Source organism: Colletotrichum gloeosporioides (genome assembly GCF_011800055.1).
Source record: "Colletotrichum gloeosporioides strain Lc1 chromosome Unknown consensus_56, whole genome shotgun sequence".
Taxonomy (NCBI): Eukaryota; Fungi; Ascomycota; class Sordariomycetes; order Glomerellales; family Glomerellaceae; genus Colletotrichum; species Colletotrichum gloeosporioides.
Window position 1 is genome coordinate 48954 of NW_025544701.1, and position 22509 is coordinate 71462.

The 22509-nt window shown below is 51.1% G+C and overlaps 8 protein-coding genes across 8 annotated transcripts; 5 read left to right on the forward strand and 3 right to left on the reverse strand.

The window, feature by feature from the left end:
- Positions 1-494: 494 nt before the first annotated feature.
- Positions 495-2591, forward strand: GCG54_00011758 (Laccase-1; the record flags this gene model as incomplete). Its single annotated transcript, XM_045411653.1, has 1 exon — positions 495-2591. The coding sequence occupies one exon, from the start codon at positions 495-497 to the stop codon at positions 2589-2591; it is 2097 nt and encodes a 698-aa protein (XP_045262251.1).
- A 2669-nt stretch (positions 2592-5260) lies between these two features.
- On the forward strand, positions 5261-6433 carry GCG54_00011759 (Endopolygalacturonase 1; the record flags this gene model as incomplete). The annotated part of the gene is made up of 2 exons (XM_045411654.1): positions 5261-5470; positions 5552-6433. The coding sequence occupies 2 exons, from the start codon at positions 5261-5263 to the stop codon at positions 6431-6433; spliced, it is 1092 nt and encodes a 363-aa protein (XP_045262252.1).
- Positions 6434-7486: 1053 nt separating this feature from the next.
- On the reverse strand, positions 7487-8571 carry GCG54_00011760 (Polysaccharide monooxygenase Cel61a; the record flags this gene model as incomplete). Its single annotated transcript, XM_045411655.1, has 7 exons — positions 7487-7530; positions 7584-7833; positions 7904-7964; positions 8020-8273; positions 8328-8357; positions 8411-8419; positions 8476-8571. The coding sequence occupies 7 exons, from the start codon at positions 8569-8571 to the stop codon at positions 7487-7489; spliced, it is 744 nt and encodes a 247-aa protein (XP_045262253.1).
- Positions 8572-10867: 2296 nt separating this feature from the next.
- GCG54_00011761 (putative oxidoreductase YusZ) lies at positions 10868-11686 on the forward strand (the record flags this gene model as incomplete). The annotated part of the gene is made up of 1 exon (XM_045411656.1): positions 10868-11686. The coding sequence occupies one exon, from the start codon at positions 10868-10870 to the stop codon at positions 11684-11686; it is 819 nt and encodes a 272-aa protein (XP_045262254.1).
- Positions 11687-11838: 152 nt separating this feature from the next.
- Positions 11839-13845, reverse strand: GCG54_00011762 (O-methylsterigmatocystin oxidoreductase; the record flags this gene model as incomplete). Its single annotated transcript, XM_045411657.1, has 7 exons — positions 11839-12235; positions 12305-12576; positions 12641-12879; positions 12927-13078; positions 13155-13346; positions 13421-13553; positions 13638-13845. The coding sequence occupies 7 exons, from the start codon at positions 13843-13845 to the stop codon at positions 11839-11841; spliced, it is 1593 nt and encodes a 530-aa protein (XP_045262255.1).
- A 1378-nt stretch (positions 13846-15223) lies between these two features.
- Positions 15224-15544, reverse strand: GCG54_00011763 (uncharacterized protein; the record flags this gene model as incomplete). Its single annotated transcript, XM_045411658.1, has 2 exons — positions 15224-15232; positions 15290-15544. 2 exons carry the CDS (start codon positions 15542-15544, stop codon positions 15224-15226), a joined length of 264 nt encoding a protein of 87 aa, XP_045262256.1.
- A 3055-nt stretch (positions 15545-18599) lies between these two features.
- GCG54_00011764 (Aminopeptidase Y) lies at positions 18600-20139 on the forward strand (the record flags this gene model as incomplete). The annotated part of the gene is made up of 2 exons (XM_045411659.1): positions 18600-18706; positions 18771-20139. 2 exons carry the CDS (start codon positions 18600-18602, stop codon positions 20137-20139), a joined length of 1476 nt encoding a protein of 491 aa, XP_045262257.1.
- Positions 20140-20792: 653 nt separating this feature from the next.
- GCG54_00011765 (Delta(14)-sterol reductase) lies at positions 20793-22344 on the forward strand (the record flags this gene model as incomplete). Its single annotated transcript, XM_045411660.1, has 3 exons — positions 20793-20830; positions 20890-21197; positions 21254-22344. The coding sequence occupies 3 exons, from the start codon at positions 20793-20795 to the stop codon at positions 22342-22344; spliced, it is 1437 nt and encodes a 478-aa protein (XP_045262258.1).
- Positions 22345-22509: the final 165 nt, after the last annotated feature.

Below are 22509 nucleotides of genomic sequence, written 5' to 3' on the forward strand. Positions count from 1 at the left end.
CTTCTAAGGCGCGGCCATTATTGGCAAATAACGACACTTGTTATGCCTTTGCATGACTACAGGATCATTGCAAGACGGAACGCTTTCGTTTTCTGCTGGCCAGACTACATACATGATACTACAGCGCGCATGATTGTTTGGCTGTTTCTGCACCAAGAACGCGGTGGTCGCTGCTAAGTATTTTGTATTTACCCCAATATGCGTTTGCGGAATCGCTGCCCCTCTTTGTCTCTGTCAGCGTCCAATAATAGGTGCATTCGTCAAGGTCCAGCCAGCATCCAGCCATCAGTCACTTCTGTTTTGGGCACGTGTTGGCGCTAAGATGCCGATTCACCCGCACGGGGTAGCATGCATGCAATTCGCCTCTCCAGCTGCCATCTGCTGCTACCTTCCTCTGGAGGCAAGTCAGCATGTGGCGTCGTTCGGCTACTTCTAACATCTTCCCTACAACCCCATTTTGACGACGCCCACGACGATGGGATGTGATGCACGCCATGGACGTTGAGCGACAGAGTGGGCAAGATAGGCCGTCGAGTCCAAGCTCCTTGTCTTCGGAGAGCGACGATGGCTACCGCCGAAATGTCTCGCTCTCAAGCTCAAGCAGAGAAGATGGCACGGAGAAGTCGCCTTTCCTCACCCACGACGACGACAGTAACGAGATAGGATATCGCAGACGATATCGGCAAGGCTCGTCATGGAAGGCCACGGCATCCGCTGTCGCAAATCTTTTTGGTGTCTTCGTTTTCTTTCTGGTCTTCTTCGTCTTCGATCGCTTTTTGCCGGGTGCTCCCCGTCTTGATGGAGCGACACCAACACACACCATCGATGAACAGATTACTCCAACCCCACGTCTCAGGGACTCATCAGAGTATGTTCTCAGCTCATCATGGGACTACGCATCGGCAAAGAGCGTCAGAGAGTATCACTGGACTATTCGAGACGCAATCTTCAACCCAGATGGCATCTTCCGACCAATGACTCTGATCAACAATCAATTCCCTGGACCGCTTGTCGAGTGCAACGAGGGAGACACCATAATCGTTCATGTCCTTAATGAGGCAGTCAACGCCACTGCCATCCACTTCCACGGCATGTTCCAAAATGGCACAAACTCCATGGATGGCACTGTCAGCGTCACACAATGCCCAATCGCCCCCACCGCAACCTTCACCTACCAGTTTACCGTCGACGGACAGTCGGGGACCTATTGGTATCATGCGCACCACAGCGCCCAGTCCTCGGATGGATTGGTCGGTCCAATGGTCGTGCACTCTCGGAATGAGAAGAAGGAAGCAGCCACGTACGCGAGTGACCGCGTGATCATGATCCAGGATCATTATCACAATACTTCGGCCGAGCTGCTCATGGACTATCTCCAACCGGACCAGGAGAACGATGAGCCTGTGCCATCCAGTGGTCTCATCAACGGGAAGAACTACCGTAATTGCGCTGACTTTGACGGCTGGCGTTGCGAGAACAAGGTTTCTAATCTGGAGTCCTTGGCCTCGTTCGATCTGACTCCAGGTCAAAAGCATCGCCTCCGTTTCATCAACACCGGCGCGTTTGCAGAATTCCAAGTTGAAATTGACGAGCACCCATTCCACGTTACCGAGGTCGACGGTACTCAAGTTGAATCGGCATCATTTCATCGTTTGAACATTCTCCCTGCACAGCGCTACAGCGTTGTCATCGACACCAACGTGACAACTGCAGACTCTTTCTGGATGCGTGCCAGAATGGTCACACACTGCTTCTCCAAGGAGAACCAGTGGCTCGATCCTGAGGTCAGAGGCATCATTAGCTACAGCAAGACGTCGAAAGATGCCGCCATTGCCCAAAAGCCACAAACAAAAGGTTGGGGTGAAGCGCATGATGTCGATTGCCGCGACATGGATACCAGCACTCTTCAACCTGTCGAAGCCATAGCGGCACCAGCGACGACAGCGTCCATGTACCTGCGTGCCAACTTCGAAATCGGCGCCTGGCGTCTGTCTCGTGGCTTCTTCAACAAGTCGACGTGGCATGGTAACGTCACGTCGCCAACGCTGTACCGCATCATGGAGACGGCGCAGGCAGAGAACGAAACTGCCCTGCCTCAGATGACGGGAGTGAACGAAGTCGCTTTCGATCCGGAGAAGGAGTTCGTGTACCAGACAACGGGCATCGAGACTGTGGATATCGTCATCAGCAATTTCGACGACGGCGCTCACCCGTTCCACCTTCACGGGCACAAGTTCTTCGTGCTGAAGCAATCACCCACGGGATATCCCCCCGAGAATATCACCGAGCTGGACGAAGAGCTGACCGCCTCTGGAGTTCTGGCAAACCCGTTGAGAAGAGACACAGTCACCGTCCAGGGATACGGATGGGCAGTCATTAGAGTCGTCCTGGACAACCCAGGCATGTGGGCATTCCACTGTCATAATGCATGGCATGCTGAGTCGGGCATGATGATGGTGATTGCGGCTAGAGTAGAGACGGCGAGTGAATGGAAAGTGAGCGAGCAGGAAAAGGGGTTGTGCGGTCTACCTGGTGTCGAGAAAGGAGTCCGGCCCGACGACGAGATCTGGTATGGGAATTTTGGCGACTGAGCGAGTATACGGATAGTACGGAAAGAAATAGAATACCCATTGATTCCGCGAATCAGGTTTATCGATAGTGGCACTCTGAACTTGTAAAGGGGGGGAAGAACCCTGCAACGGACTCTCCTCGTCTGTCGGGTTCATTCCGAAGCCATGCCCTTCCGCGCGCGGGACGCGGCGGTCAACGTCTGTGGGCAGCTCGACAACCAAGAGACCCCTGCCCGATGATTTCTCGTTCTCGTTTGCTGATGTTGAGATCGCCAAGTTGCTGCCCACCTGAACCACAATTCAAGCCTTTTTGCAGTGGGCAACTGACGACGACCTGCGGCTCTTTCTTCGGTCCTCCGCATCGCCAAGTCCCCAACAAAGCGGCATTTCACCCCTTCTTGCCAACACCAACTACGCCGCGAATGTGAGAAATGACCGAGCTGATTGCGCTCTTTTTACTTCTTCTAGACTAATGCCAACGGCTTTCTTTTCTCCGGACATGAGTGGTGACCGAGGAATAGGTCAGGCAGTTGATTGCGCAAGTTAGAACGTGCATGGCCTCTAGCAAAGCTAGTCTGCATAGAGATGTTGAACAGGGGGTCCTCTACGGAACCTCGATGCTAAGAGATTGAGAAACGGGGCCGGTCTAGCTGGATCGGACACAAGTCGCCAGCTACCCATGGGGCACGTGTGGCATCGTGGTCCCATTTCAATTTTGCTCCGCAAGCAGTCCAGAGGTCTAGACCCCTTAATTCTTCTTCGGCCGCTTCTTCGATTTCCGACGCTATTTTCGAAGTGCCGTAATCTCCAGGTTTCTGCGAGTTTGTTGCAGAATGGGCAGAATTTCTCGAATATCAAAAGAAAAAGAAGAAGAAAAAAAGGAGTCTGTCAGTGACCCAATTTTTACGGTGGATTCCCTCGCATTAAAGGAAGAGACGACGCGTGCGTCGCATTAACTCGGGAATAGTAGTTTTCAAGTTTGATCCCGTCGGGACGCCCCATTTATTCGCACTTTGCCCATCTTTTGTCCTGTCTCTGTTGGTAACATCCAGCAGCCGTGTGCCGTTTTCCATATTAATGTACGGGTATCGATTCTATGTTGATGGGACACGCACCGGTGAAGTCATTGCCACGGAGACAGTCCCACGAGTGGACGGACGTTTTTCGCCGTGCAACCTTGTCTAGTTGGAAAAAGGCAACGCCGAAGAATCGTACCATTACAGCAACATCGACTTAAGATCCGTAAAGATTTTGTGTAACATTCGAAGTCATGAACAGTGAGGGACGGAGAAACATGGGATGATACGACGTTGAAATTGGATAAACAGAATTTGACTGGTGCGAAATAGCGTCGGTACTGAGTTGATGACCATGTTGTTTCAGCCGCGTGAACACGAGGTGCAGAAACTCTAATTTGGCAGTCAGGACCTCGAGAGGAGAAAATCTGCTGTGTCAGACAGAGTTGATCAGAAGGGTGCGTGTGTCGGGAGGCGGGAATGCGTGATGTCAAGTTTATGGCAGATCGGCAGTCTTAGCACGCAAGCCGATGAACTCTAACACGTCGCGGGGTTAGAGAGAGAGTGCATCTCACGAGGGCAACGACTCAGAAACGCTGCAGGCCGGTTGGACATGTTTCCCTTGCCAATCATTGGCGGGAAACACTTTCGCCATGGGTGGTCCGTCTGAATCGAAAGTGCCTGCCTTGCTCTCCCGAAAGTCAATTGTATTGCCAACCAGAATCGTCAGCTGCTGCTACGCTCCCCACTCTCATAAGTCCCTGAGCTATACGTGTTCGGGGGCCTTGACCACCCAGCTAACCGGCGGCAACTAATATCAGGTGAACTCTGATCAATTTAAAGCTCAAATTGTCTGACCATAAACTTCCACCAACCATGGGGCCTGCTGCGGATGGGAAAGGCATCCCTGGGTAATAAGATGGCCGTTACGCGTCTGGGTGGCCAACGTGACCCCTATCCTGAATGTGCCTGTTTTCTTGTTGCGGTTCAGCGCTTCTCTATGCGGTGCCTGGTTGAGGCTGGAAAGGCGGCACGGAACTCGGCAACTCGAGGTAAGGATTAGATAGGCCAGAACCACTAGTTTCGATCGGGACAAGTCCCGGAGGGGCATGCTCAACAGGCCTAGCCTACGGCAAAGCACCACTGCTCGTTTATGTCAATCGCGGAGATGGGCACCGCCTGGCAGATGCTGGTGAAGAAGTAGTGTGATTCCATGAATTTCAGGAGCTGGTGTGGGGGTGACAGCGACCAGATGCAAGGGCCATCCCCGGCTCGTTGGGTGCTCTGGAATGGGCCATCCACCCAGCTCCGAGCTCCATCGTCCATCTAACTGACTCGACCAGTGTTTCCCTGCTCGCAGGCAGACAATTTGTCGCGGTAAACATGAGCCGACCGATGACAGGCCTTGGCATCCCATCCTCTCCAGCCTTGCCAAGAAGGCCAAGAGATCCAGAGACTTGGATATAAACCGCCTGGCCGTCCTCCCCCAGAGTGCCAAGAGATTTCCAAGACATCAAACCCGCAGATCTCTTAACATTCTTACCATTCTCGAGTCTTGGCTCATCCTTCTTTCATTAACCTGATCCATTCTTTGCTTACTACTTGCCTATTCTGATACTGTGTATCAAGTCACTCTCTTAACAACAACCACCAAAAACAACCAACTCTGCCAAAATGGTTTCCTCGCTTCTCGTTCTCGGCGCCCTGGCGTCCGCCGCCATCGCCTCTCCTGTTCCTGAGGTCCAGGCCCGCGCCAGCTGCACCTTCACCGATGCCGCCTCCGCCATCAAGGGCAAGGCCAGCTGCACCAGCATCGTCCTGAACGGCATTGCCGTCCCCGCCGGTACCACCCTCGACATGACCGGCCTCAAGTCCGGCACCACCGTAAGTTCTACACTTCGTCCGAAGAAAACCGGCCACAACGGAGCCGCTTCCCGGGACTTTTGCTGACCACCTTCGAAACAGGTCACTTTCCAGGGCAAGACCACCTTCGGCTACAAGGAGTGGGAGGGACCCCTCATCTCCTTCTCCGGCAGCAACATCCAGATCAACGGTGCCTCCGGACACTCCATTGACTGCCAGGGCTCCCGCTGGTGGGACAGCAAGGGCAGCAACGGCGGCAAGACCAAGCCCAAGTTCTTCTACGCCCACAGCCTCAAGAGCTCCAACATCAAGGGCCTGAACGTCCTGAACACCCCCGTCCAGGCTTTCTCCATCAACAGCGCCACCAACCTGGGCGTCTACGACATCACCCTCGACAACTCCGCCGGTGACTCTGCTGGAGGCCACAACACCGATGCTTTCGATGTCGGCTCCTCCACTGGTGTCTACATCTCTGGCGCCAACGTCAAGAACCAGGACGACTGCCTGGCTATCAACTCTGGTACCAACATTACCTTCACCGGCGGTACCTGCTCTGGTGGCCACGGTCTCTCTATCGGCTCCGTTGGTGGCCGTTCCGACAACACCGTCAAGACCGTCACCATCTCCAACTCCAAGATTGTCAACTCCGACAACGGTGTCCGTATTAAGACGGTCTCCGGCGCGACCGGCTCCGTCTCTGGCGTCACTTACTCCGGCATTACCCTCTCCAACATCGCCAAGTACGGTATCGTCATTGAGCAGGACTACGAGAACGGTTCCCCCACCGGCACCCCCACCTCCGGCGTCCCCATCAGTGGCCTTACCCTCAGCAACGTCAAGGGCACCGTCGCCTCCTCCGGCACTGACGTCTACATCCTCTGCGCTTCTTGCAGCAGCTGGAAGTGGTCTGGCATCTCTGTCACCGGCGGCAAGTCCTCCACCAAGTGCAAGGGCATCCCCAGCGGCAGCGGCGCTGCTTGCTAAATGCCTCCTCCTCCGCCACACAAGAGTCGGATCTCGTTGATGCGGGATGCTCTGGCTGCGGGATGGGTCGGCGACTTTCGGGGCTAGCCTCCGGCAGTCGCTGCGGTATTCAGCCGGAACTTTTCTTGTAATTATTTGGGGCTTTGGTCCGGGCATCTAGGTTCGGCCAAGCTGCGCAAATTGTTCGTGTACATAATTCTTCTTTCTTCTGCCCATTGAGATGTCTTCGGGGCAGTACATAGTCAATCCAAATTTCCCTTTGGATGCAATCTCGGTCGTTCTCCTGCTTGATTCATTAGTGACTTGTTGTTTCGCTAAGAGACCCAGTGCACCCACATGGCTAAGACATGCCAGAGATAAACGACGCCCAAGCTCCACTCCAGCGACAAGGTATCTGCAGCGGTATCCCTGACCTCAAACAGGGGCCCTGGCACACAATTTCCCGAGGCGGAACCGGCACACAATCACGGAAAAGCGTTTTTTGTCGAGGACCGCAAAAATGCAGGAAGTAGCAAAAGAGAATCTCCTCGACGGGGAATTGAACCCCGGTCCCCGGCGAATCGTTTTAATGACAAGCCGATATCCTCACCACTAGACTATCGAGGATTTAGATCATGTGATCGTTGAAGAGCTCCGCCGAAGTGAGTCTCAAGAAGGGTGGGCACCAAACGCACAAGCGCTCGGAGACGATAACGCTGCTCGCTGCATAGTAACAAACTCCCACTACCATCACAAGACTTGCCGCAATAATTTGTCGCTCATGAAATAGCATGTTGTTGCACCTAAGATTGACCCCATCTCATGTTTTATCTCATGTTTTTTTTTAGCATTGCGTTTGGTCTTCTCCACCATTCGTGTGTGAATGGTGCAGAGAAGGCTCATCACACGTTGACTTCTGACATGCATGACACTGAACCCAATCAAGGTGGAATCAATCCAACGAGTTGTTGTGAGTATATACTAAGCAGAATTGACTATTTACAAGAAGGTAAAAATTCCATGCCCAAGCATCAAGACGGCAGCTTCATCGTCGATCAGTGGTGGTCGATTTGTCTAGCAAGTGAACACGGCAGGACCAGGAATGGTGTAAGTCTGGGCTGCAATGGAGTTAGATAGATGAAAACAGGACACAAGATCTGGATTGACATACCCTTGTAGGCGTCGTAGGTGATACCAGGGTCAGTGGCCTTGTATGCACCCGGGAATGCAACCAGTGAGGTAGGAGTCTTGGTTCCTGAGCCAGTAACCTGCAGTTGGTGGCATCCCGGGTAGAACTGGGCGCCGGGGTAAGAGTAAGCCGCGTGCAGGGCGATGATCTCATGGCGAACGAGGTAGTATCCGGGCTTCAGGCAGGACGGGATGGTGTATTGGTAGCCCGAGTTGGCAACCATGAGAGGAGTCTGTGTAACATCATCATCAGCCAATTTATTCAACATCGTCTGGGGTCTTTCTTGAAAAGTTTCAACTCACATCAGCCCATGTGTTGGACGTTCCATCGCGGCCGCCCTCCTTAACCTTGAACCACACAGCACTGGCGGAATCTCGTTAGTCTGCAGTTCTCAGGTTGCAACTCATGATTCTCTTACGAAGTGCCGGGCAGCCAGCTAGTGCAACCAGAGTCGGGGCATCGTGCCATGTAGGTGATGACGGGGCCGACATGAGACTCGGGCCAAAGAGTCCATTTCAGGTTGACAGACGAGCCGGCGGCGGCAGTGGCGTGAAGAGGCGCGGGCTTAGAGCCACTGACTCCGCCAGCAGTGTAGCCGTTGCATTGGATGTCGATCGAGGTCACGTCTTCAACAGGTCCGTTGCCTGGAATCGCGCGGGAGATTCTCTGAGGCTACACAGGTTGAGTCAGTTGCTGTCTCTTGATTTCCATGTGTTTGAGACTTACAGGAGTGGAGTAGTACGGGTCAGAGTACGGCTGGAGTCATGTGAGCTACGTTGTCAACAAGTCTGAATAGAAGTTCTGTCTACCTGATAGAACTGTGCGACTGTCAGTACACGCAAGTCATGAACAAAGACGTTGGCAGCAAGCAAACCTGATAGTATGTTCCCCCGATGGTCGCGTTGTCGACGTATCCGTGGCCGGCAACCAGGGCCGCACCGAGGCCGAGAATGCAGGCAGTGATCTTCATCTTGCTGAAGACTTCCCAAAATGTGACTATGCTGCGAGGATACGGTAGATCAGATCACCGAAGATCGCGGCTTATGGGGGAGGCGTCTGGAGTACCAACAACGGCTGAGCAAGTTAACAGAAAGAACCTGCTCAGACTCGGAGAACCAGATGATATTTATCACTAACATATATTCCTTTGCTTTCCAGAGGATCCATTGTTACAATTACTATCACACTCAACATCCTCAACCCCAGACGCCGAGATGGCAAACTACTTGCTTGGCACGGCTACGTTGCTCCCTTACCGCCCACGGTATCCCATCACGGGAACCACAATTTAAGCGTAAAAGGAAACATCGGAACCAGAAATGCGAATGCCACGGCTGCGATACTATCGAGGGCGGCTTATCCCGGTTTTCATTGGCAATTGCCCCTCGTTGAAACACAAGTCTAGCAGGGATTCCACCAATGAAAGGGACATGCCGGGTTCCATCGTGACTGTGACTGGATACGCCACAAGAAATTTAGATTAAAAGGATGCCAACGAGAATAAGAAAAATGCCACGCCAGAGCGGAGCGTGGCATGATTTGGAGGCCTTCCAGTGGGATGCCGCGTGCCGTGGTTCTGGACTCGCAAGGTTATGGGGGATCTGCAGTGTCACCATGCCTGCTGCAGTGAGGCAAGTGCCAGAAGTACCGAACGCGGGGTGCTTTAGGCTGGCATGAGCCATCTTGAAGGACGGGGAAGGTCGGAGAGGAGGTCAATTATGCATCGAGGATGTGGACTGTCATTTCAGGAGCGCCTCAATATTTCGGGAATTGAAGAAGGCTGGTCAAAGTTAAGTGCATGATATAAAACATATGCCCAGACTCGAAAATAAGGTATCGCGTCTCTTGGATGGGCAACATGCATCAAATGATATCCTTGTTGAATTAAAGGGCTCAGAGCGCTGCCATATAACATGTCATGCCGCAGGACCTGCCTCCGTCTCACAGCACATTCGTGGAATTCTGCAATAATTCGTATTGCAAGAGGTTACCAATTTTCGGCTAGTAACCCCCCACCTTACAGTCCGTTGCGTTGACAGCGTCCGCCCCCAAGTTTGACCCGGAAGGGAAATTTTCCGCTAGCCTAGAAACCCCTTAAAACCCCCTAAACTTCACACTTTAATAACTCTATGCGTATATAATACGTATAAATAAAAAATATATTAATTAATAGCCCCTAACTAAGTGATTATAATGATATCTTTTTTATTTACACGTATTATGTATGTATAGAGTTATTAAAGTGTGAAGTTTAGGGGGTTTTAAGGGGGTTTCTAGGTTAGTGGATATTTAATATAACGCTAAAAAGAAAAAACGAAACCCTTAGCGCGTTATGTTGAACTATCTGCTTAAAAAACCCCTTAAAATCAGCTTTAACTTCATATTTAAATAACTCTATGCGTATATAATGCGTGAGAATAAAAAAGATATTATTATAATCACCTAACTGAGGGCTATTAATTAATATATTTTTTATTTATGCGTATTATGTACGTATAGAGGTATTAGTGAACGAAGTTTAGGGTAATTTAGTGGTTTTTTAGTAAAAAGCCCCTTTTTTTGCCTTTTTCAGGCTAAAAACTGCGGGGTGGACGCTGTTAACGCAACGGACTGTAGGGAAAACCCAATCGGCTGGATGAAGGGCTGTCAGCACTTGAGATTGCCGCCAATCCTTTCACCGCATAGTTATTATGATTTAGTCATGTCTTTATTGTTCGAAGAAGACATTGAGGTCTATGTTGGGTCGCTTCTGCTGCGCCGCACAGATGCAAGTTTTAGCGCGTTCTTCGAGCGCGGTATGCTTGGACAGCGCAGACTAGAGCCTTGACTACTCTGGAGTTATTACGGCCGGAACCGCAAAGTTGAATGGAAGATATGCGTTCGCATGGCTGACTTCATCTACTGAACCTGGCCAAATACCAGTACATCTGCGGCCAGAGGAGATAACGTAGTATAAGCTTGTGGTAAGTCCGAGAACAGACTAATGGCAGCTCGAATTGCCTGGCGTCGCTGAGTTTTGGTCATGCACGCCGGACAAAGACGGACTTAACGAAGCGTCGATTACCAAGACACTTGCACAATATTTCATAGGCTTTTAAAACTCTGACAGAATGAAATCAACGGTTTTATATCGGAGTTAACGGAAACAGCTCTTTTGCATATATACCTGGTAGTCATGGAGGCTGACAACGTAAGAAAAGATTCATGCCAAGCAGCATACTTAAACTTCTCTCTGCATACAAAAACTCTTTACAAAAGTCCTCAACATGAAAGTCTGGTTTGTTACTGGAGCTTCTCGTGGTTTGGGCCGTTCTCTTGTCGAGGCCGTACTCGAAAATGGCGATGCAGTTATCGCAACGGCAAGAAGTCCGCAACAACTTAGTTATCTCGAGGAAACGTACGATAAGTCACGACTTCTGTTAGCAGCCTTGGATGTGACAAATTCAAGCAACGCTGTCCAGGTTGTCCAACAGGCTTACGACAAGTTCGGCCGAATCGACGTTGTGGTCAACAACGCTGGTTACGCCGATAGCGCCTCTATCGAAGATATGACCCTGGAATCATTCCGAGCGCAGATGGAGACTAACTTCTTTGGGGTTGTCAACGTCACAAAAGCGGTGCTACCGCTGTTACGAAAGCAAGGTTTCGGTCACATCCTTCAAGTATCTTCAGTAGGGGGGAGACTTGGGTCACCTGGGCTTGGGGCTTACCAAAGCGCCAAATGGGCCGTCGGAGGGTTCTCAACAGTATTGTCGAAGGAAGTCGCTCCACTCGGCATTAAAGTCACAGTGCTCGAGCCCGGTGGGATCAAGACGGATTGGGCGGGCTCTTCGATGGGTCATGGGCACGTCAGCGAGGCGTATGTGAAGACAGTTGGATTCATGAAAGAAGCAAGGGAACGAGCTTTCGACGACTGGTCTGAACCGTCAAGCATTGCCAAGGCTATCATGCAAATCGCTGCAGTTGGAGAGCCGCCGTTACGTTTGCTACTGGGGCCGGACACGATTCAACATGCTGCGGCAGCCTCCGAGGCACTGACAGCTTCAGATAGGAAGTGGGAACACATCATAAGACTGCAATTCTGAGTAGAGTTCTGGTACTTCACAATGTTTAATCGTGGAAATGGAACTTTTCTCTCTCAAATCATGTTTAAGTCCCGTCATTCGTACAAAGGCCGTCCGCCAACTTGTGCCGGTTCATGCCCTATCATTCACTTGAGTACAGATCTCCTAGCTAGCTAAAGCTCCATGCTTTCCAAGATCTTTCCATCACTTTCCTCCCATGGGTATGTTTGCTCCAGCGAACGGATCAACTTCTCGTGATGCGCAGACCTTGGCTTGATGGACGTGTCAAAGGGCTCAGGATGGCTCACGATTCCCGGCGTCATCTTGACCGTAGGGTCAACTTCCTTTCCATCAACAACAGGTTTTCTGATGTTAAAGACCGCAAGAGATTGAGCAACATTGATGAATAGTGCATTATCAGCGAGGATGCGTCCGGGGCAAATCCGCCGACCGAAGCCGAAGACAATTTTGTGGGGATCAAGTGAGGATTCCTGATCTTGGCCAGAAAGAAAGCGTTCGGGTCTGAACTCGTCTGGTTGATCCCACACTTCCGGATCATGAGTGAAGTGCCTGCATTTAAGTCAGTTTCACGCTTCACCCAACAGATCACTTGACATCAAAGCTTGATGGTGCACCTACCAAATGTTCGGCAGAAGTAGTGCGTCCTTCGGAATGAAGTATCCCTCGACTACATCGTCGTCAGAACTTGCATGTGGTAGACCCATAGGAGCAATGGGTTGCCAGCGAAGAAGTTCCTTCACAAGAGCGTCTGTGTAGGGAAGATTTGGTCGGTCAGAAGCAAGGGGAAGACGGCCTGTGCCGATGACTCTGTCAATCTCTTCCTGTGCCTTTTGTTGAGGTCCGGGGAAGAGAGTCATGGCCAGGAAGAAGCAATCAATCGAAGAGACGGTCTACTATCTGTTAGTACAACGATCGGACTCGTGTTTATCGAGGAGGTAAGATGGTGCATCGTACCGTGTCGGCTCCGCCGGTGTACAATGACGCTGCTGACCACTTCGTGACGAAATCCTCCTCAGGCGTTAGGCCACCATCTCTGATAAGATGTGAGACGAAAGACGATGTATCCTTTCCCTGAGCCATTTGGTGCTTGACAAAGGCGTAAGGCTTCTCTGCTACGCCTCTCAGCGTGGAATGCCACTCCTTCGCAGTTTGCTTGAATTTGGCCCCCGGAAACCAGTCGGGAATATGACGTACTTCTATGAATTAGAACTAGATATTTCAGACCTTGCATGGAACTTACAGAGAGGGAAGATGTCTACCAAGAAGGCTCCAGGAACAGCAGCTTGGGCAAACTGGTCCATGGCTTCTCCGGCCAAATCAATGAGGTAGTCGTCCTTGAATGGCTCCGGGTTATAACCGTACGCAACTCTTAAAATAACCGAGCCAGCCTCCCTGCAAATATTGAAGACACGTTAGGGACTTTTTCCAATGTTGATCTACTACTCGGCTCATTCACTTTGAAGCTTACCGTCTGATATGATCTCTGAGTTTCTCGGGATGGTCAAGAACGTGCAGCAAGAAATGACCGACTTCTGCTTCCTGGAGCGCATCGTATTGTGCCGCTGCCGTCTTTGAGCCGATGATGCGACTAATGTTCTTGCGGTAGTTGCGAAATCTGTCATTATGGTCCTGCATCGCGAGCGTATTCTTCCAGCCAATCCTGCGCGTTGTGTGAGCAACGGTAAGGAAGGACAGATGCTGCAACCAAGTAATGGAAGGAGACTGAAGACCAACATTTCGCCGGCAAAAATCTGCCTTGGTCTCGAAGAGTACTTCACGGATCGTTTCTCCAGCAACTCGAGGGCTAGCTGCAGGTCGTTGATAATAACCAAGGTTTGGCCTAGTACTGTAACAGAGCTGAGAGGACCTTGGATGGAATTTGAGTCAACGATTAATGTCAAATTGACGAATAACAACTTAATCTAGCGCAACCGAAGAAAGGAGAACTAACCATAGCGACCTTTGTGCTTAATCCAGTGATGAGCCTCGAAATCTCCAGGCTTCGGCAAGTCGTTTACATTTCCCACTATCGGGAGGCCCTTGGGTCCGGGCGGCAAAGGAGGCCGGCCTGCATTTTTGGATGCACTCAAAAGTTTGTTGATCACGTACACCGCTATCAAGGCCGCGCCGAGGCCAAGTTGAAGAAATAAAGTGCCCATCGCTATGAGTGACGACGAAAAGAGGAAACCCGATCGAAAATTCGGTATCTATGCCGTTCGCTGTGCCATTCTTTCTTAAATACCAGTGCTGGAGGAGCCCCCTGGTCGCCGAACCCCTGCCACGGGACCCCTCACTGCGGTCCCTGGCCTAACAATCCGACTGAACAAATCGCAATAGCCTATTTGTAATTCGTCCCACTGATCACCAATCGTGTAACCATCGCGCAATGCATTCAGCGTAGTATCACGACTTAAACTAGCAAGACTAGTTTTCTCTGCACAGGAGGATGCGGTTTAGCCCTAGCACTAACAAGGATCCGACGCTGCTGCATACTCAGAAGACTTGCATGCCCCATCTTCGTCAGGCAACTTTGATCGAAACAGCACCCAATCAGTCGACCCGGTTTCTTATCCAACCTTGGAAAGGTAAGCTGACTGCAGGACTTCTTCGCTAGTACGTGGATGATGCTCCATTCGCACTCGAGGTTGCACGAGGGAACACGAATTCGTCGAAGTTGATCTGACAGCTGTAGGAGTTGATTGACAGTGTAATCCCGACCTGCTTACGGGAGTTTAGATCCATAAGCGTCGCCATAACTACATCACAAATGGGCAATTCTGCCGGCACTCGATAATTTTAATGTTGACGCTATCGTGCGGCTTAGCTGTTAGAAGTGACCTGCTTATCTCTCTCGCCCTGGACCTCTGTAGTAATATGTCATCCCGGTAGCAAATCGAAAACGTTCTATCATTGGCATAACATATTTCCAAAGCGATCATATTAGTGCCTTTCCAACATATCACAATGTGGAGTAATGTAAAGTGAAGCATTCCTTAGGTATTTAGAGACTATTCCTAAATTACGTTCATGTCTATCATCTCATCAAGCAGTTTGAACTTCAAAGTGGTTGTGCTAGTGAATGAGGTTGTGTAGTATTCATCATCAGTCCGTACTGGGTAGGCGTTGATTTAATTTGACTGAGATGCTTCAGGCCGAAACGACGGATATGGCGCGAAGTATTGATACTTTCTGGCAAAGGCAACACTAAACTTCACAGCACCATGGTTCACAGCATAATAATCACAAGAGGATATAGTATACTGGTTTTCAGAGTTCAAGGCTGACAAGGAGTGATTTTCAAAAGTGTACTTTTATGTCAGTAGCCTATGTAGCGCCGTACATAATTGTATAACTAGATACATTGCTGATACCTCAGCATGAAGAAGAGAAAACCAATCAGGCAAATGCCCTATGACTGGTTCTTTACCATCAAGGATACACGTTTGCTGGTAGGGAAGATTCGTTGAGAGTTCCTTGGCCCAACACTGCCGGTAGACCTGATAACGCTTCACCTAGCCTAGACCTAAATGTCGTAGTTTAGACCTTCTGTTTTCTGAGTCAACGATCGTTTTTAGTATGAGATGTGCTCTGGATTTGACTCACCTCGCAGACACCCCACTTGCCCAAGCCGGAGCATCCGCAGGAGGTGCTGTCCTGGCAAGGAGCGGCGTTCCAAGTACCCTTGGTGTCGCCGTTGCAAACGCACCAGGAGCCTGCGACCACGGAGTTGCAGCCGCAAGACTGAGTAGCTGCGCAGGAGCAGAGAACATTGACGGGAGCTCTCTCGTCGAGGTCGGCCACAGGCGAGGCCATGGCCATGGTGGCGAGGGTGGCGACGATGACAGCAGTGAAACGCATTTTGGTTGTGGAATAGTTGTTGATGGAGTAATTTGACTTGATGCAGGCAAATGAAGCTTGCAGACAATGAATGATGAAGTAGTTGAGAGTGTGGTTTGTCGATGAGTGAGAACCAGATGAGCAAGTCCGTTCCCGTGTCTACTTATAATTTCTCAGATGTAGCTATCAGCCAAGCATCTACCTAACCCAGCCAGCCAAAGGAACTACCACTGCCGCCATTCCAAACTGCATCTCCATAGAATTTGGACTTTTGATATCATTCGTTAACAAAAGTACCAAGCATACGGTGAGTAGAACGAGCGCTCGCGATTCGATTTGCAAAGGATGCAAATGCCAGAAAGGCCAAAAATTGTTGCCTGAACAGACAGCGAAGTATCGTGGAACTCTAGATGCTGCTTGTCCACCTTATTTGGATCTTTGGTTAGGAATTCTGGACCTAGTCCCGTCGGTGGAGTTGACTACTGTTAAGAGAACCAAGAAAGTAGTGGCCGGCAGTCCCTTGAACGTGGTCCACTTGACGAACGTCATGCCACATTCTACAGTCGGCTGATTCTGCGGTCTCTCGGAATGTTTCATTTTGTGACTTCAGATGAACGATGAGAGCAATGTGATGCTGCCGCGCGTACTGCACAGCGGTGTCTGGATTTTGGTCCTTACGGCTGACAGAGTGTATGTCATAAAGGTGGAATATAAGTGCCGATCATCATCGGCGCCCTTGCCTTCCAGGGGATACCACCTCGGTTGAGACAGGCAGAAGAATTCTGTCAATTGATTCGCACCGTCCTCACATTACGTCTCGTAGGTAGTCTCGGGATTAATCCCAAACGCACAAGAAGCATCATTATACTGCTGGAGAACTCAGAAAGTCACATCAAGCTTGAATTTTCTGGAAAGCTTCAAAGAAAGTCCGATGTGGTACGTATTTAGAAACCAAAGATGAGCTCTTAATGTTGTCGAATACTTGATAAACCACGTGCTAGTTCGTCGGTGTCCATTGGTCACTCCTTGACATCATTGCCTGATTTAACCTTGACTATTCCCGGCAAAAACAACCGCTTTAACAGGGCACTTTAGAGTCCAGGCCACCACGCCTGTGCGTTGGGGACTTTAGGACAAATTATTGCGTGATTAGTTGAAAGTGTGACAACATCCATAAACTTAGTAAGGTATGTCGTTGTCTGGGGGGCCCTAGAATATAAGATCAGCGGACATCATCTGGTAACTTTCATCAAATACTAAAGCCTGCTCGTTTGATTCGCCAAAGTGTTGCAATCTTTCAATAACTATATCTTGTGTTGCCATCTCCTTGGTGGCGAACTGTTAGTGTCAGCATACTTAGAGCCAATTAACTTGTCCTCTTGACAATCGAGAACCCAAGGCACTTGCTTACCTAAAGAAATAAGAGCAACTCTCCGGGAAAGGCTTGTACGAATCACGTGGCAACAGCCATGAGCAAATCTTCGGAATTTCCGCAGGAGGGCAGCTAGAGCTTCAAAGTCAGAAGTTGATATAATTGATCAATATCGGATTAAGACATTGTCTCGCAATCCAGCAGTTATTTGATCAAGCTGTAAGACGTGATATGAATCGCGTCGCTTAATCAAATTGGGCCTTTAACAGTTCGATAAATGAAGACAGTGCAGTGACTGCGTCAAAATCCGTCTTCACAGACTATTTTAGAGTTCTCGTGAAATGATGAAGGTGAGCAGATTGGCATATACCGTAACGTGAAACGAAAAAGAGACATTTAGACAAGCCTGGGTCGATGACTTTCTGATGTCGTGTCTTGTCGTACCTCGCTTACCTTTTCTCTTTTGTCTGTCATGTTACTAACGTGGCCAAGGAATTGCCGAATTGGTGATCTTGGCTGTCACCCAAAAGCAAGTCCACAGGCCAAGACAAGTCTTTTTAATCTGTTTTAGGCACAGGACTGACAGAATGTGACGCAGATAAATAGCTCGACAATAGATCAACACACCGCATGTGTTCTTTTTGCAAGTCCATGGCCCTGAGACTGCATGGATACTTTTAAACTGTCGAACACCACAAATAACACATAATTGCGACTCTGATCTGTTTCATATCGCGCGGGTGCTGTACAATCACTCAAAACGTATGTCGGCGACCTGATAACCCAAATAAGCACATAAACCTCGCTACTCGTAGAATCAAGGCAGATGAGGGCATCCGACAAGCTGGATCGTTGCCAAATGTGACATCTTGGCACATAACCCGGCCTGGCCTGCATCCATTGCATACTGCCGTTCGTCAGCTACCAGTCCTCCCTGCATCATTCTGGAAGTCGGCAGCCAAGACTAAATGCGGCTGCTACAAAAATGGACGTCGTAAGAAGAACGGTTGGAAGTCCCAATGGAAATATCACTTCACGAGGCACCCCAGCACGGCAGACGAGCCAGATGGGCAGGTCCTTTGCAAATTGATGCTACGCCGCACAGCTGTTGGTCCAAACACATCGCCCCGCGATATGAAATGTCTTGGCACCTGCCCTTTGAGGTTACATCGTGGCGTGCGAATATTTGAGCCAAGATGTTGCGAGCCGCGCTTTCGCCGCGACCACACAAACAAATCCGCAGCCAAAGTGCGGTCTGTTCCTGTCTTTTCCCCTCACGTATCCTCGACTTGATGTGGAAACTGGCCCCGTCGGTGCATGAGGTGACCTTGCGGCAGGACTTCTGGGCATATGCTTATCAGTGATTGAGTGCTCTGATTCGCGATGTCTTACGGTTCCCCGCTCTCAACCCATGCTCGCGGTCAGGGGTTTTGTGAACTTATGCTGCATGCCAAGCTTAACCTGAGCTCGAGCTTGGGATGAGCTTCCGCTGTTCGCCGCGCGGCGTCGCATTCAGAGTGAGAAAGCATGGCACTTTTGAGATGACAAAAGAAACACAGTATGCGGGATGGGCTCGGCGGGCGATCAGTATAAGAAGGAACCAGTTCTCCAGATATCGCGTGGTGTTTTTGAGAGCGCAACCGGCCCAGCTCTTCTCGCGGTCTCTCCTCCGGTTTCGCTGAGCTCGCCAAGTCGTCCGTCACGATGAAGACTGCTTATCTCTCTGCCGCCGCTCTGGTGCTGGCTTCCAGCTGCCTGGCCACCGATCCTCTTACGGCCGACAAGGTCGAGGCCGACGTCAAGACCGAGGAGTGAGTATTTCCACATACTGCTAGAAGTCAAAGCTCAATTGGCTGACAACGCGACGCATGTTAGACTTGAGCGCGTCCTCTGGAACTTGAACAAGATCGGTCGCGACAATGGTGGCACCCGCGCTTTCGGCACCCCGGGTTACAAGGCCTCAGTTGACTTTGTCCTGGAGCGAGCTCAAACCCGCTTCGCCAAGGAGATGGACACCTGGCTGCAGCCCTTCAACCACACCTTCGAGCAGACCAACGCCATTTCAGTGACCGGCCCCGACGGTGCGGACGTCATCGTCATTAGCGCCGAGTACAACACCGCGACCCCTCTTCCAGACGGCATCACTGCCCCTCTCATCGACACCCCAGTCGACGATGAGAACGGATCAGGATGTCTCCCCGAGGCGTTCGAGGGCATTGACGCCACCGGCAAGCTTGCTCTCATCAAGCGTGGCGTGTGTGCTATTTCCGACAAGATCAAGAACGCAAAGGCGGCGGGCGCTCTGGGCGTGATCTTGTACAACAACGTCCCTGGCGACGACATCGTTAAACCAACTCTCGGTGCTGAGAACATTGGTCTCCTCGTCCCACTCGGAATTATCACTGAAGAGACTGGTGAGGCTTGGTCGGCCTCACTTGCTGCTGGAGAGGAGGTCGTCGTTACCCTCCTTGTCGACTCCATCTTCGAGGAGCGTGAGACCTGGAACGTCATTTCTGAGACTAAGGAGGGCGACCCGAACAGCGTAATCATGCTCGGCGCCCATTTAGACAGTGTTCTCGAGGGCCCTGGTATCAATGATGATGGAAGCGGCACTGCTGCCCTGCTTCAGCTGATGGGATCCGTCAAGAAATACACCGGTTTCCCTAACAAGATCCGTTTTGCTTGGTGGGCCGCTGAAGAGGCTGGCTTAGTCGGCTCCTACTACTACACTGAGAACCTCAGCTCGGAGGATGCGGACAAGATCAAGTACTATTTCAACTATGATATGATCGCTTCTCCGAACCCGATCTACGAGCTATCCAGCTACAACAACAGCGGCATCGGCCCCCAGCTTCTGGCAGACTACCTGGAGGCCAATGGCAAGACTGTGACGTGGTCTGAGTTCGACGACCGTTCGGACTACGCGGGCTTCATTAATCCCCTAGGAATTCCAACGGCCTCCATTTTTACGGGAGAGGGCGAGAACGATCCTTGCTACCATCTGGCTTGCGATACTCTGGACAATATCAACTGGGACGCTATCACCGTGAACACAAAGGCGGCCGGGCGCGCGATGGCCACCCTCGCCCTGTCTCTTGAGGGTGTCCCGCCTCGTGCTAGTACTACGCCTGTCCTTCGCGGACGCGCTGGTGTTCTTCAGCAGTTCCGCCGCTGGAAATTGATGGCTGAGAAATCCAGCCATGGCAAGATGTGCTCTCACCATGACGAGAAGAAGGTGTACTAAGGAGAATGAGCTTCGGCGTTGCTGATGACATCAATTGAGGACGATGGTGTACAATAGTCAAAATGAGCGGAGAGCTTGATGAGTAATGAAGAAGATGTGTTGATGATCTGATGGCCCAACTTGATCCGATGCCTCCCCCACCCGCGAGAATATCCCAGAATGCATCGACTAGCTGCAGGCTACAGCTAATGACAGTGAAAGAAATCGCCATCAAGTGCTCAGGATGACTTGAATCCTGAATTCTTGGTGAATTCTCGGCGTACCTATTGGACGATTTTGATTGGTACTTTCAGCGACCGCTGCGCCGGGTCAGCAGCTTCCGGACCGCGTGATCGAGGAACGGGGCGGCAGCAACCCGAATACGACGGAAGAGTGGGGCCGATACCGAGGAACCGCTTCCGCCGGGCACCGCGAGCCACTCAGCTGTCGGTTAGCGACCCAGCAACGGGAAATTGGCAGGATGCACGGGCCAATCCCGCAAAATCTTCCTGTCTGCCCCAACGGATTAAGGGGTCAACCCGGACCCGTGAGGTAGCTCTGTCGCGTTCTCAACCGATCGCGCCGAGTTGATATATGGTCGTTTCGACAAGCACTTGATTTGAAAATTGTCAAAGTCGTTCTTTCGTCTCAATCGACGAGACTTCAGACCGAACATGGCTGTCAAGAAGCACAAGTACGAGTTTGGAGGCCCGTAAGTCGCGTCAACCCATACGACGCGTTCTCACCGCTAACGTCATTCTTCCTTTTTAGTCCGGGAGCCTTCGGCATTGTCTTCGGACTCCCCGTTCTCCTGTGGACATTCTTCTTTGTCTGCAATGACAAGTCTGGATGTCCTGCTCCTTCGACCCTCAGCCCTCGCACGCTGAGCTTGGAGAAGTTGAAGGCTGAAATTCCCTGGCCTGCCGATGGTATCTGGGGATTCTGCAGCTGGGAAGTCTTCGGTTGGACCTTGGCCTACTACTTCCTGAGCTTGGTCCTTCACGTTGTTCTTCCCGCTCAGGAGGTTCTTGGAACCAAGCTGAGAGAGTCCGGTCGCCCTCTGAAGTACCGCTTCAATGGTAAGGCTTCCTTCCATGCTCCGTGTGAGACGGTCAAATACTAACTTTGCATACAGCTTTCAGCGCCACTGTCTTGCAGCTGGCAGCTCTTGCTGTCGGAACTTACCTGAAGGGTGCTGACTTCGTTGTCTGGACTTACATCTCGGACAACTACCTTCAACTCCTTACTGCCAACATCATCATTGGCTACCTGCTCTCTGTGTACTGCTACGTCTGCAGCTTCAGCGTCAAGCCCGGCAACGCCGAAAACCGTGAGCTCGCCGTCGGCGGCAACACCGGCAGCCTCATCTACGACTTCTACATCGGTCGTGAGCTGAACCCACGTGTCACCCTGCCCCTGTTCGGCGAGATCGACATCAAGACCTGGTTCGAGTTCCGCCCTGGTCTGACCGGCTGGATCATCCTCAACCTCGCCTTCTGCGCCAAGCAGTACCGCAACTACGGATACCTGTCCGACAGCATCATCTTCACGACCGCCGTGCAGGCTTACTACGTTCTCGAGGGCCAGTACTACGAGGCCGGCGTCCTTACCATGATGGACATTATCACCGATGGTATGGGCTTCATGTTGTCTTTCGGTGACATTGCCTGGGTTCCCTTCCTTTACTCTACCCAGACCCGCTACCTTTCCATCTACCCTGTTCACCTGGGCTGGACTGGCATCGCGTCCGTCTTTGCCGTGTTCGCCACTGGCTTGTACATCTTCCGCTCTTCCAACACCCAGAAGAAGCTCTTCCGCACGCAGCCTGACCACCCCAGCGTCAAGGGTATGCCCTTCATCCAGACCAAGCGTGGCACAAAACTGCTCACTGGAGGTTGGTGGGGAATGTCGCGTCATGTCAACTACTTTGGTGACTGGCTTCAAGCCTCGCCGTTCAGCGCGCCCACGGCCATCGCGGGATACATCATTCTACCTGCTGGAAGTGCTGTTTCTGGCGCGATCACCATGTTTGACGGCCGCGAGGTGGTTCAGGGTGCAGCTCGTGGATGGGGTATGATCTTCACTTACTTCTATGTGTTGTATTTTGCTATTCTTCTCATTCATCGCGAAGGACGCGATGACGTGGCTTGCTCTGAAAAGTACGGAGAGGACTGGGAGAAGTATAAGAAGACAGTGAAGTGGAGGATCCTTCCTGGTATTTACTGAAAGGACAAAGAGAGACTCGCGGCGAGTGAAAACATAAAGCCTCCTTACGCAGCACTCCTCGCTTTCCAACGCAACATTAGCCCCGCAAGTTCTTAAACGAGCATCTCTGGAGCTTAGAAGTGGTGCCCATTAATAACTCAAAATCGGCATGCTCTTTCATCCAGT